The sequence below is a fragment of the Amphiprion ocellaris genome, chromosome 21, assembly GCF_022539595.1.
Source record: "Amphiprion ocellaris isolate individual 3 ecotype Okinawa chromosome 21, ASM2253959v1, whole genome shotgun sequence".
NCBI lineage: Eukaryota > Metazoa > Chordata > Actinopteri > Pomacentridae > Amphiprion > Amphiprion ocellaris.
Window position 1 is genome coordinate 11,795,461 of NC_072786.1, and position 14,222 is coordinate 11,809,682.

Below are 14,222 nucleotides of genomic sequence, written 5' to 3' on the forward strand. Positions count from 1 at the left end.
TAGGTATCTTGAAAGTATATGAGAACGCTTATCAACAAATGTGACTACAATAAAGGTTACCACTAAATAATAGCTGCACTGTGAGTTGTAGGGGTGATTCCTGGAGCTTAAAATTAATTAGTAGGAAAAGAAAAACTTACCAGTGCAGTTGCATCTTCATCCATGCAATTTATACTGTATTTACAATGCCATGACCAACGGACACAAACGAACAAGTATTTATTCAGTTTAAAGTAAATTTAAGGATTAATTATGCAAAATGTAAACATAAACTAATGGCAAATGTTTATTTAGAACTCTACAGTGTAGATTCCACTAGTGCCTCCATGTTTATGATGCTAATACTGGAGAAATTGTGCATGAAACTGAAAATATCTGAGAGTTCAGTAAGGACTAGTGCCTTACTCATACCTGGATCTTCCAAAACAGTGAACCCGGTGCACCTCACCTTACCAACACTGCTGTATTTTGGTGCGCAAAAGTGTGAGAGGCAGCAATTTGTTTGTCTCCTGCTCTCTGCCTGTCTACCTGCCCATTTATCTGCTCCGTTTTTTTTTCTTTCCCTCGCTGGGATTGATGGGTTTCGGGATGATGGAAAAAAAAAAAAAGACGCAGCGATCAAGAGAAAGAGTCACTCGCGAGTGTAAATGAACACGCACATGTCTACATCCGTGTCCCCGCATGTCAGTTCAAGTGCCGCAAGAGGAGGGAAGGTGTGTGTGTGCTGGAGTGTGTGTGGACGGCCTGAGCCCCTGCCTCTATTAAGAGGGCCCTGGCAGCAAGAGATAGCGGCTCTATCTTAATGGCTTCTGCCGCCTGCCACTCAGCCTTCAGACAGGGTCCTCCGCCTGCACGTGTCTTCCCACGATAAAGCCACTTCACAGGGGCTCGCGTCCTCTCCACGCCGGCCTCTCCTCTCCCTGGAAAGAGGAGAGAGAGAGAGAGGTAAGAAGAAAAGATGCCAGAGGTATTGATATACGAGCTCACCCTGAGACTGAGAGGGAGACAGGTGGAAGGAGGAAGTGTCATTCTCACACCGCAGGCCTTCATGCTCAATCCCGAACGGTTGATCGTATCAGATACGTTTGAAAGGCCGTCCTAGGATGTAACCGAGAACATGATATCTGATACGACAATGTCAATAGCGCGGAGTAACAGTAAGAACTATTTTTGGATCGGTTTTCTCATGCTTTTTTTTTTTTCTCACAGACACAAGTCAAGTTTTCCATCTGGCTTTCTTTCCTTTGTTGTGTCTCGGTGTCATTAATGTATTAATGCTGGCTCAGCTCAGCTACTGTGGGTGCCAAAGTTATAACTGTCTGCTGAATGACATAAGCTTTCCTCGGTCCAATGTTATTCCTCTGGTGGCTCATCCTGAGGGAGGATTATTGGAACACCAGTAGCAGCCATGGGATCAACTTGAATATTCCTCCATGGAGTAATACTTATTCGCCATTATGAAACTCTTATGGAATGTCATACATACGTGAGCACCAGCAGCACTTGCAAATGAGAAAAGAACTGGCAGCAAAAGAGAAAAAAGTCTGCCTAAATGGGCCATTTTAATCTCTGAATTTGAAAAAAAAAATGCAGTGATTATGCCGAGTCTTGCAAAAACTAGCTGCATTCAATATCTTAATGCAATTTAAATACCAACATCTAATAAACCTTTACTATCACCAGAGAGATGTTAAATGATACTGAAAATTACTTAATTTTTGTTGTTTTTTGTTTTTTATTTTTATCAGTCAGTATTGAAATTAGCAATTCATTCCTGATCATTCTGAAAGAACTTCAGTGGAGCAGTTTCGATTCCATTTTCCAAAGAAATACAACCAGAATCAGTTGTTTCTGCAACTACCCCAAGACATTTATTTATATTAAAGTGACAAAAACCCTTTACTAGCCACTGGAATAATAACCAGCAGAGGAGAAAGTCAGGTGATGTCATTAGAGAGCCACAAAACTAGTGTTGGAGAAGACTGGGGTCAAAAAAACATCAGATTTTAACTAGAGAGACCAATGTTTTGTTTCCCGTTTTTAACTGTGTCAGTGTTGCAATTTTTAAACCATTCTCACATCATACCAAAAGCTTAGTCATGTAATTAATATTTTAGCAACAATGATACAGGGTCCTAGTCATTTTAACTTAAATCACAATAAATGTGTGCATTTCTATGCCTAATGTTGATCACATTACATCATCATATTTTTTCCAGCTGTGATTAAGGTAGACATAGTTAAATGGTGTTATTTTGCAGAATATAATGCTTCCATGAGTTGTTCTTTAATGCATGAACTAACAACATATATAGTTGGTTAAAGTTCCTCTAAAGTCATTCGATAAATCTCTAAAAAATGTGTTTTTATGTATCAAAATCAGTATTCGTAGAAGTTTTTTTCCATGAAAATATTCCATTCATGCCTTGGAACAACTTAGACGCAACAATACGCTTTACCACCTTTCACTTGTTTCCACAAAATTCAGATTCTTACACAACGCAACTGCACTTTCATTTGAAAGAAATGCCCTAAAAACTAAAGTGTTTTCACACCTATGGTGTAGCAACAAAGGCTTCCAGTTTGAAAAAGCTACACATTGTATGTACTGACAGGTCACCAACCAAACCTTGACCCAAGAGACTCTAATGTAGGACCATAATTCTTAAGTTTTATTTGGTGTTTACTTGCTGTTTGGTTAGGTTTAGTCACAAAAACCATCTGATTAGATTTAGGAAAATATCATGATTTGGATGACTGCATGTTACAAGCTTGGTTATGTTTAGGCACCAAAACTACTTGGGTTACGATCAAGAAAATATCATGGTTTGGGATAAAATACAACCTTTTCACAAAATGTTTGACGCTTCTTAATTGTCTGGCTGCCATATATGTTCACATAATAAACCTATCCTTAACAAGAATACTGACAACAAAAGCCTGATTGTACAAGCTGACAGGATTGGTTTCTTTTCTTTGTTATGTAAGAATCCCCAAAAGTCTATGTTCATGTTTTTGACTCTACGTCAATGATTTTAAGGCGGAAATACTCAACCATGGTGCTGTCTGCTAATTTCCCTCATGATGTGTCTTCTAGCATATAAAAAAACACCATTTGGATATGTTAGCAAAACAAAAGTATGCTTGTATTGAAGGACATCTTTAATATAGAGGTCTTAGTGGCTGTTCCTGGGTCAAGAATGAACTGTCAAACCCAACGTTTCCGCCAACATGGATGAGAAGTCCTAGAGGTGTTCTGCTGATGAAGACATGTGATATAGTCAGAAGTCCCAGAATGAATGTTTTGCCAGCTGCTGTATTCTTAGTCAAGAATGAACTGTCCAATTCTGCTATTTCTTTAAATGTTACGTGGAAACTACAGCTTAGTTAAACTAGCAGAACAATTGCTGCTATCAAAACAGATAAAATGTTAATTTGTGACCAGATACAAGCTTTGGTGCACCACTGTGCATCACACCAACCTTCATAGTATTAATGTCTACTTTGCTACCTGAAAAGCTCACATCTTCCTACATTAGGACTTGACCTTTGTCCAGTGAACCTCCTGGACTTAGTGATCAATCATGAGTATCAATCCCTCATTCATAACTACATTGTTGACTGTTTCTGTCTTGCAGCATACACAGGCATGACTGAAAATCTCAAAAAAACATTGCCAAATTTTGCACCACTCTGCCCCTAGAACTTTGATTCCCAGCAACACGGCGCAGCAATATTCAACAAAACTCCTTTTGCATGCTCATTTCTCTCCGATTTAAATGCAAACTGTCATTTTTGAGATGTGATCTTGCTCTTCCCCAGAAAACCATCTTAGGTCCATAACTACTGATTTGCCACATTGTGTCCGATGTGTGTATCCCTTTGCATTTGCATAATATGGTGTGTGTGTGATTCTTCAGGCTTTGGGATTGTTTACTGCCGGTCTCTCCCTGCCCTCGCTCATGCTCGGTCCCTAATGCACTACAGCTGTTAGGGTCCCGACGCAGGGGCCTCCCATCAACGGCTTCATTGTAATGGACCTTGTGTGTGTTTGCGAATAACTGTGTGTGTTGTTCGGAGATGGAACTGTGAATACTTTCTGTTCCTCCTGGGTGTTTTCTTTTTTCCTGTCTCACTGCGATGCTATGTCACATATCCTGTCTTTTTCTGAGACCCTCTTCTTCTTTATCTCTCGAACATGCCACATTACGAACTCATGAGTCACTTACGAAGCCCCTTTCGAGTCGCAGTACCTTCCATTGGCCTTCTTCGATTCTTCAGCATCATGATAATTGCGGACGATGCCTCACACCTGGAAGGCAGGCTGTCCATTCGAACCCCGTGTCATGCTTGTTTATATTTCCTCCCTGCATCCTGTCTTACACACCTGTGAACTTTCTTTCATTGCAGCACATCTTCCTGAGAAACCTTGACCTCGGGCTGAGTGATAGGAGCTCCAGGAGAAACTTTTCTCCATGTGCAGCGCTTAGGTAGGCTGATTGTTGTGCATTTTCATTATTCTTCGCATCGCATGTGCCTACTATAGAATCCATTGTCAAAGCCGGAGCTAATCACAGCAAAGTTCATGGCAAGAAGACTCTCAGGAGCGCTATTATCTGTGACTATTGTGTCAGTAGTAATGCCATGCACATCTATTGAAAATATGACAAGCGAGAGGTTCATCCCCATTCTCCAGGCCGTCTGCAGCAGGGAGGGGGAGCAGGGCAGGGGGCGTGCCCAGGTCAGCGCTGCTCCGTTATGTTGACCGATCGCCGCCGACTCAGCTGCATGATGGAGAAATTAAGTTTCTGTAATGCACAAATGAGGTTATCATTGCTTTTCCAGCTGTTTACAGGGTCAAGGAGAGATGCCGCTTTCAATCGGGCCTCAATTTAGTCGGGAATGCGATTAGATTTAGCTCTCCCAGTGTATTCTCTCCATTTGACCATGAATTAGATTACATAAATAAAAAACTAATGCCACTGATTGTTGTTGCTGTTGACATATTCTTATTGCTGTCTTGCGGGGAGCAGAAGGAGGGTTCTTTGTCTACATGGGCGTATTCATATTCATGTGCACGTCGGTAGTTGTATAAATTCCAGTTATATCGGTTTTCTGTTGTTTCTCATGATACTCTGAGCTTCTTTCTAAAACTAATCAGAAACTTACAGCACAATTTGTTGTACAGTACGTCCCACTGTTCAACCAGTCAACTAAGGTCAGATCTGTAATGTTATCAGATGCTATTAAAAGCTTTAATTCATATTACAAAGAGCTGGCACTGACTCAAACTTTATATCTAATAAGTAATTGATAGAACAGTGAAGTTAATATATTGAGGATGATGGATTTATTGATATTTCATGACTATATAAAGTGGCTGGTTTGAGATGACAACTTTATATTTCTCATTTTCTAAACACTTTATGTGGCTTTCAGCTTGCAGAAAACACATTTAATTTCCTGCTGTTTTGAAATTGTTATTTGCACTGAGTGGAATATTAAACCCTCCAAATGCCAAGCACTTTATAGATGGTTTCTTTGCTCCTGCCACATTTTTACTCACTGTGGGCTCATTTTTCACTTGAGTATGAAGTCCTGCACCTCCATGGAAACAGAACAACCATGACTAGAAGTAGAGAGAACTCAAACACATCTTTCATGCAGTATGACAAAGTTATAATGCCTTAAATCATAAAAAGTTATAAAATGAGGCTAAATTTCTCTGATTATTTATTTTTCAAAAATGTGAAACTCGCATATAAAACAATTTTTCAAGCACCCATGGATGTACCCAATACTGGAGAAAAGAAATTGTGACTCTCCATAACATAGATATTTCACGTTTTACATTTTTAGTATTTCGTTCCGTACTCATCTTATTTCTGCTCTATATAAACACAGCCTGCAGTTCATCCCAGCTCAGTCGAAAAGTTCTTACTTTTTTTGTCTTGACTGTTGGTCACAGCTGAGTCACTAATAGTCAGTTTCACAGAGGAGTGCAGAATATTTTTTTTTTTTTTTATTATTTACAGGATTTGGATAGAACAAATGCTTTTTTTGTGAATTTTTAAATGAAACGTGTAGAATAAAGTGATTTTAATGAAATAAGTAATACAGTGACTATAAATTAAAAATATGTTTTTCCTATTTCTCACTCTGATAAATGGTATGATGTCTCTTTTATGTATTTTTTATTACTATTGTTTTTCAGTGGTGGGTTGAAATGTTCCACGTGAACTTTCTAACTTTGCTTTTGACCACTTGGTACTGCACAGGGTTCGATCTTTGAGATTAAACAAATTCAAATTTATGTATTTTATTTTACTCTTTTGTAGTTCTTCTCAAGGATGTTCAAAGTGGAAGTTCATTCTTTGCCTTGGATTTAGTAAGACGACTATAACTGGCCTTTTTGTGAAACGTGGTACTTCATAGAAAACTCCAAGGTTAAAGATGAATTTTCAGTGTCAACTTTTGACAAAGCATGTGGACAGATGTCCTTAGAGTGCACCAAAAAATGTAATTTTCATACCAACTTCTGTGACAACTGGGTACACATCTACAATCGAAATCTCCTGGTGAGCTTACATAATGGTCTTTGTGGAGAAATTGTTTTGTCAGCTGCTGTTTCGGAGGTCTCGGATGAGATTACAGCATCAACATCTAAGAAGCATCAGATTTCACCAGCAAAGTGCTTATAAAAAGTATTCTTTCAGCTTTCTTTCAACAAATTTTCAATATTGAATCATGGTCAATTTAATTTGGCTTATTTGACAAGAATTTACAACAAAAGGCTCATATGAAAGTGGAAACAGATTTCTACAAAGTCGTGTCAATTAATTATAAATATAAAATGTAAAATATGTTATTGCAGAATTATTCGTCCCCTTTAAAGTGGCTCATCTAATTCAATTCAAATGCAGCCAACTGGTGATTGAAGTCACAAAGTCAAAGAAATGGAGATAATCTGAGTGCAGTGAATGTGTCTCAGTGATTGTAGTATAAAGACACCTGTATCTGGAAGGTCCAGTCACTGGTGAATCAATCCTTCTGGATATAACTACTCTATATGAAGACAAAAAAAAAAAAAAAAAACACACACAGCAAGCAAATCTGTATAAAGGCTCTAGAAAAGCATAAATCAGGGGATGGATAGAAGAGAATTACTGGCCATGATATATCCTTTGCACCACTTAATCAAATGCATGATTGCAAGGTAATGATCCTTATTTATTTAGTATATAAGTTGTAAACACTGTTTTCATGAGATGTGTTTACATAATAATTATAATAATTATGCATTGATTGAATTAAAGCAAAAATGAAGTTGTAGTAAATTCACTAAATTGCCTCCATAACCTCATTTTTCTCCACTTTGAATTCAGGATTTCCCCCCTTTTAAAAAAAAAAGTCCCAAACTGCTGTTTATGGTACAAGTCTTTAAGTAATTAGTTATTTAAAATGCCACTGATTGTAGAGGTAAGACTAATTCAACTAACTCAGTACAGTCATTGGTTGAATATTATTTCATTAGATGTGTTTCTGCAACTCAAATGGCTGAAAAAGAAAATTATATGGACACAGGATGGTCTAAGTTGGGCATGTAAATCAAACTTAGTTCCATCCTTTTGTTTTCATGCAGCACAGACCTGGAATAACCTGTCAGTTGATGAGACAAGCTCTGACTCTAACTCACTTTCAAGTCCAAGCTAAAACTTCTCTTGCTTTACGCTGCATGCTCTACCCTGTAATGACTGCAAAACAATTTTAACTCAATTTCAGATAATTGTTTGATCTATGCATCTCATGTCTGCACTTTTGCTATTGCTAAAATTGTAAATCATCAGTTTATTGAAACATTTTCAATTTCAGTCCTTTCCTATGTATCAATATAGTTAAATGATTAGTTCAGAAATGGAAGGAATATGCAAAATATGAGTGTGTGTGTGTGTGTGTGTGTGTGTGTGTGTGTGTGTGTGTGTGTGTGTGTGTGTGTGTGTGTGTGTGTGTGTGTGTGTGTGTGTGTGTGTGTGTGTGTGTGAAAATAAGTAGTTGTTGAGCAGGCCGTCCTCAAAAACTGAGTCAACCAAGACACCCATGCCACCATGCTGCATGGTGAGGATGATTTAATGTTGAAAAGCAATATGAGGAGAGAACTTCTAAGCTGGATGACTACTTTTTATAGGCACTGAATGTGTATGAATGCTATAATACTGCTGCACAGTACACTCAAAAAGTGAGTGACCAGTGGCCACCAAGACACCCATGGTTCCTTCTGAAGGAGTTAAAAGCTAGTATCGACCACCATGCTGCATGGTGGGGGTGACTTTTATGTTGAAGAGCAAAAACAGGAGAAAACCTCCAACTACTCACTTTTTACTGCCACTTCATGTGTATGAATGCTGTTATAATGCTGCACAGTGCACTCAAAAACTGAATGACCAGTGACCACCAAGACCCCCATGACTTCCTCTGAAAGAGTTAAAAGCTAGTATTCCCCATCATTCTGCATGGTGGGTGTGATTTAATGTTGTAAAGCAATAAAAGGACAACACATCCATGGCGGATGACTACTTTATATAGAGAGTGTATGTGACCAGTGGTCACCAAGACACCTATGACTCATTCTGAATCATTTAAAAGCTAGTATCGACCACCATGCTGCACAGCGGGGGTGATTTCATTTTGAAAAGTAATGACAAGAGTAAACTTCCAACGTGTGTGACTACTTTTTATTGCCACTGCATGTGTACAAACACTGTAATAATGTTGTATAGTGCACTAGAAAGCCGAGTGACCGGTGGCCACCAAGACACTCATGACTTTCTCTGAAAGAGTTAAAAGCTAGTATTCACTACCATTCTACACGGTTGGTGTGATTTTATGTTAAAAAGCAATAAAAGGACAACACCTCCATGGCGGATAACTATTTTATAGAGGCACCGTATGTGACCAGTGGCCACTAAGACACCTATGACTCATTCTGAAGGATTTAAAAGCTAGTATTCACCACCATTCTGCATGGTAAAGGTGATTTTTTAAAAGGAGAAAACTTCTAAGGCAGGTGATTACTTCTTCTAGTCACCGTATCTGCATGAACGTTGCATTAATGCTGCACAGTGTTTGCATGTTGTGTGGCTGCAGTGGGTGTCTGCTTGTCTACAGTAAATACAGTGATGGGGTATGCTTTCTCTCTTTCTCCCTCCATGTGAGAGTGTCAGTGTCTGAGTGTGTGTGTTAAAGTATCACAGAAGTGGCAGTCTGTCAGCTCTGCTTTGCTCTGCGCTCCCCAGAACAATAGCTGGATTGGCCGTATGTGTGACACGTAGACCACACACCCTTAATAGTGACTGACAGCACTAAGGGCTGAAAGCAGCATGCACTACCGACACACACGTGCACGCATACAGTGCACACACCTGAGGACACAATGGGTGTGGTTGATCAGTTGAAGGTTCGCAGTCAAGTCGTGTGTGTGTGTGTGTGTGTGTGCGTGCGCGCATTGTGTGCGTTTGTGCATGCGTTCATTCATGCATGTGAGCTTCAGCATATGTTCTGTTTGAAAGTGTTCAGCTGTCTTCTTGTAACAAAACCGGTCTGTGTCACGGAATCAAACGTCTGCATCTCACTGCATCAAAACAAAAGAATAGAGAAAGGATATTAAAGCCAGTTAAAGCTTTTATTCCGTCTCGTTCGTTATAATAGGAGGAAAAAACCTGACTGTGATTGGCTGGAGGATGGGCATTATTCTCCGATACCTACAATGCTCATCCTTGACATTGTTCTGCTTTAATAAAAGGCATAGAAATATCATATTAACGCCCTTTGTGCTTAAGCTAACGTCTGCAAGTCTTAACGTAGCAATGTTTAAACCGAATGATGTATGAATAGATAGAAACGGCTTAATACAGTACGCTGCTTTTCACTTGTTGGAGTGATAAAGTAACATTTGTCCCAAGATGGAGAAAGAGGACATGAAGTCGGGTTTATTAGATTAGATATTTGGCCAGAAGCCATGGGGTAAGTGGGTTTTCCCTACATGCACATCAGTGTTAAATTGTTATGACAGCAAATAGCAATAACATGAAGTAACCTCTTATTAACATTGTTTTCGATGCGTTAGAAATGTTATTTAGCAGCTACCCTATAGCCACAGTTTGATTCCCAGAGGAACGCTGCATCTTGTCTGGAATGTCTACTTTATATGTGATTTAACCTTTTGCACAGCGTTTCTTTCAGCAGCCCCTTAAAGAATGTAAACGCTTTAACCTTCAGATACCTTATATTAATCTTGTTTCAAGGTTTGTTTCACATCCACTGTTGTGTTACTTTATTTTGTTAGCATAGCCAATCATGTGAAAAGCACGATGTGTATCAAAGTTGAGCACAAAACCGCTTCACTTTCCCAACATGGTGGAACCAAAGGGACAGTGAAAGAGGCTGGAACAACACAACTTAACCAATTAAGCATGGATGAGTCCGAGGCATTAGTACAGATAATATGTATGTATGCAGCCAGTGAGAAAAGTGGAAGAGTGTTTGTGCTGAACTGAGCTGTAAATCTATATAAAGTTTAGTAGAGAATGTACATGGAAGCTAAGGTTGATCTACATGGCAACCTTAGAGCAACTTGTTTCTGAATGATTCTTGTATTCTTTTTTATTAAATAGAAATAACTCTGCCAAAATGTTGCCAAGAAAGCTCCTCAGGTTTAAAAGGTGTGTTATTTTTTTTTAAATCAACAAAATTGCACAATTTAACATTTCTACATACAGTAAAAACAGCAAAAATCACTGGATTTTCAACTTTCCGATAGTCTTATTGCTCCATTGGAAAACGTCACCAAATCTGTCCTTTAAATTGAGATATTTCGTCAGAGTCACTTTATTCTACATGTCATTTAAAATTTGTTGAAAGTTCCGTTTGTTCTAACCAGATTCTGTGAAAGACATAAATTCTGTGTTCTTTGAAACAACCGTGTAGCCTTTTCGTGACTCAGCCGCATGGAACAATCACATGACAAAAACTCAGGGACTTTTTGAACCGCAAATTGTGTTTACACAGAGCAGATAGAAGGCAAACATGGAAACGCACTCTAGATATAAGTAGTAAAATATCTATAGTATGCAGAGCGACCATTATTTACAGTTTGGTAACACCTGTGGGCACTTGGAAAAAAGTTGTGCAGGTTTGTGCAATTTTAGTAACCGATAATCAAGAAAAATTAACTGAGGTGTCTTCTTTTTAAGATTTGTGGCTTGATAACTGCTGCAGAAGAGACCTGGACTTTATGCTGCAGTAAAAAATGAACCCACAGTGAACAAAAACAACCAGAAATTGCTTGGAATTTAGAGGAATAATTCAAAAATAAATGCAAACTCTGGCTTATCAGAGTAGCACCTTTGCTGCTTTTCTCTCTTATATATATTTAAAAGTTAAAAGTCTTTGGATTTTATAGCTGGTTTCACTCTTTTCAATATGAATGACTGTTTCTGTTTGTGGTAGAAGACACAAACAGCATCACATTTAGTCAGGGCATGTAGCATAAAAGCGTAAGAACATAACAGAAAAAAAACACAGAAAGAGAAGGACTGCGTGTTCGATTGTATAGTTCAGCACAGTTCACTCCGTATTGATTAATTCCCTTCATGTTGCATAATAAAAGAGCATGAGGGCTCGTAGCGCTCTGGTCTACATGATCTGTTGCCTCTGCCAGAGAGAGAGAGAGAGAGAGGAGAGAGATTCGGACTTGAGGAAGGGGGCAGCACTGCTGTGCATTTACACCGAGGGAGTGATGAGCCCTCCGGTCAAATAGTCCCTCCCCTTTGCATAGACACACACACACACACACACACACTGTGACACACAACCAGTCACAGAGAAGAGGCTTCTGCTGCTGCTGGCCCTTTAAGAGCTGAGCCTAGATCTCACAGCTTACAGCGAGGGAGGGAGAAAGAGGAGGGACAGAGGCAAAAGAGAAAGAGAGAGAGAGAGAGAGAGAGAGAGAGAGAGGGTGTGAGGCTGAAAGTGTGTGAGTGGAGAGAGAGAGGAACACACAGAGAGGAAAGAGAGAGAGAGAGAGAGAGAGAGAGAGAATCAGCAGCAGTGTGTGTGAGAGGTTGAAGGATCACTTCTATCCCGGCTTGTGTTTTTGGGGGAGACTAAAAAACCTTGTCCGTCTGAGCATTGTGGGACTGTTTTATGTTGTTGTTGTCGAGAGAGACGGACCCTTACTCCAGCATGCTCACTGAGCCTGAGCTACCTCAGGAGTGTAACAGGTACGTGACGCTTTCGCATGTATTCACACAGATGACAGGGGGAGAGTTGGGACGGGAAGGTGGATATAGAAGCGTACGAGTGTGTTCAACAACTGTCCGGAGAGAGTGTGTGTGTGTGTGTGTGTGTTTGTGTGTGTGTGTCAGCTCATGATTGACTCCTATACTTTTTTTCTTTTTTAAGAGATATGCAATCATGTGAGAGACGCGCAGAAATGACTGCTCAATAACCTGCGTAGATAAAACTACCAGAAGCTGTGTTTTAATGTGTGTGAAAAGAGAATGAATAAAGAAGCTCATATCTATATTTATATATATACATAGAGACAGAAAGAGGTGTGTGTGTGTGTGTGTCAAACTCACAATGTGTGATCATGTCATCTCAACTGCTCACCACAACTTTATTTACTTCTGCTTTCCCTGTCAGCTTTTCTCATGTCTCCTGCCTCATGCAAAGAAACAAAAAAAAACAAGGTGTCATCAACAAGTCGCATAGGAAATTTATTAATTTTTAATTTTCGCATGAAAAATAACATTTTTGAAATGTTTAGACCCTCGTCTTCCTCTTTTTTTTTTGGTTTATCTATTTTCCACTTAATCCAAATTCAATACATGCAAACCCTTAGTAATCCTATTGTCAATCTGCATGGTGTTGTGTTTTTTGATTTTTTTTCCCCCTCTTGCCTTATGCTAATGTTAATCTCACGGTGCTCCTGTGCTGTGTTTGTGCAGGCCTGCTTCATTTAGAAGGTGTGAACCCTCTAACCTTGCCCCCCTCCCCTGTTTTTTTCCCCCCTCTGCGCGACACTGTCAACACACAAGAAGTGGCTTTTTGCCTGTGCAATAATGCTTGTTTGATGCTAATACTGTAAGAGGCAGATTATGTTATAATACCCAAACGTTTTAATACCAACACACATATATGCAAACACGGACGCACACTCCTCTACTCTGCTCTGCCTTCGCTTGCTTGACTTTTATTGCATTAAAGTCTGGTTTTTTCTTTTCTTTTTTTTTTTTTTTAGATGAAACTAATCTTTTGTTCTGAGATAAACTGGGGTCGGCGGGGTGGTGGGTTGTTGTGTGTGTGTCGCTGGTGGTGGTGTTGGTGGGGATTTCAGGGGCCCCTTTTGAATTAAGAACACATTTAGATGTGATGGTGGTGAGAAAAAAAATGTGTTTTTAATAAACCGTCCAATCCTGCAAAGTGGTTAAGTAGAGAGAGAGGAGGAAAAAAAAAGATAACAACAGCTAGGAGGAATTAAAAATTTAGAGGATTACACCGAAAAGCAGAATGTATGGAGATAAATGCAGGGATTACAATGACTTAGGAGGAGAGCGCTTAAAACTCTTGCTTTCCAGTAATGCACTCCATCACTGTGGGCTCTGGCCGTGGAGTGTGTGTGTGTGTGTGTGTGTGTGTGTGGGTGTGTTATGAGGAGGTGTCTTCCCATTCAGTAGTGTGTGTTTTCGAGTGTGTGTCTGTGTGTGCGCTAGTCTCTCAGCGGAGTGGAGAGTGTGTGTGCGCGAGTCGCCAGTGTGTGTGTGTGTGCTCGACTCGGCGGTTTGCGATGCTCTCGGTTCCTGCGACTCTGTAAGTTGTCCGCTCGCCTCCTCCACTCATGCTTCTTCATCACTTTTCTTCCTCTTTATCGCTGCTAAAATCCACTCAGAGCAACTTTCTGCGACAGTTTTCTTGTTCACCCGCAAAGTAAATATCTGTTTCATAGGTGAGAAACCTTTGCTGTAATTTAAACGTCTGTCACCTGCTGGAAAACTTGCATTTTTTACTCAAACTTGAATGATTTTTTTTTGCTTCTTCTACTTGCCGTCGTCGTGCTCTGTGATTTGTATTATTATATCAGCTGAAGTGACAGCCTGGGTTTCTCGCGATTTCATTCACTTTTCTGCCGCGCATCAGAATCTTTCCAGCCGAAAAAGCCGAAA

The 14,222-nt window shown here is 39.6% G+C and overlaps 1 protein-coding gene across 14 annotated transcripts in view; it reads left to right on the plus strand.

The window, feature by feature from the left end:
- The window catches only part of sox5 (SRY-box transcription factor 5), a 297,848-nt gene that overhangs the window by 181,163 nt on the left and 102,463 nt on the right, over positions 1 to 14,222 (plus strand). For 4 of the 14 annotated variants that reach the window (XM_055006495.1, XM_055006497.1, XM_055006499.1 and 1 more), the window contains exon 1: positions 13,767 to 13,869. The exons of 2 other annotated variants lie outside the window; for them this stretch is intronic. In XM_055006495.1, coding sequence (XP_054862470.1) covers positions 13,847 to 13,869 — 23 coding nt within the window. In that variant the 5' untranslated portion in view covers positions 13,767 to 13,846. Of the gene's footprint in view, positions 1 to 12,018; positions 12,279 to 13,764; positions 13,870 to 14,222 lie in introns of those variants that run through there. 8 more of the 14 variants (XM_055006496.1, XM_055006498.1, XM_055006500.1 and 5 more) reach the window with 5 other exon arrangements.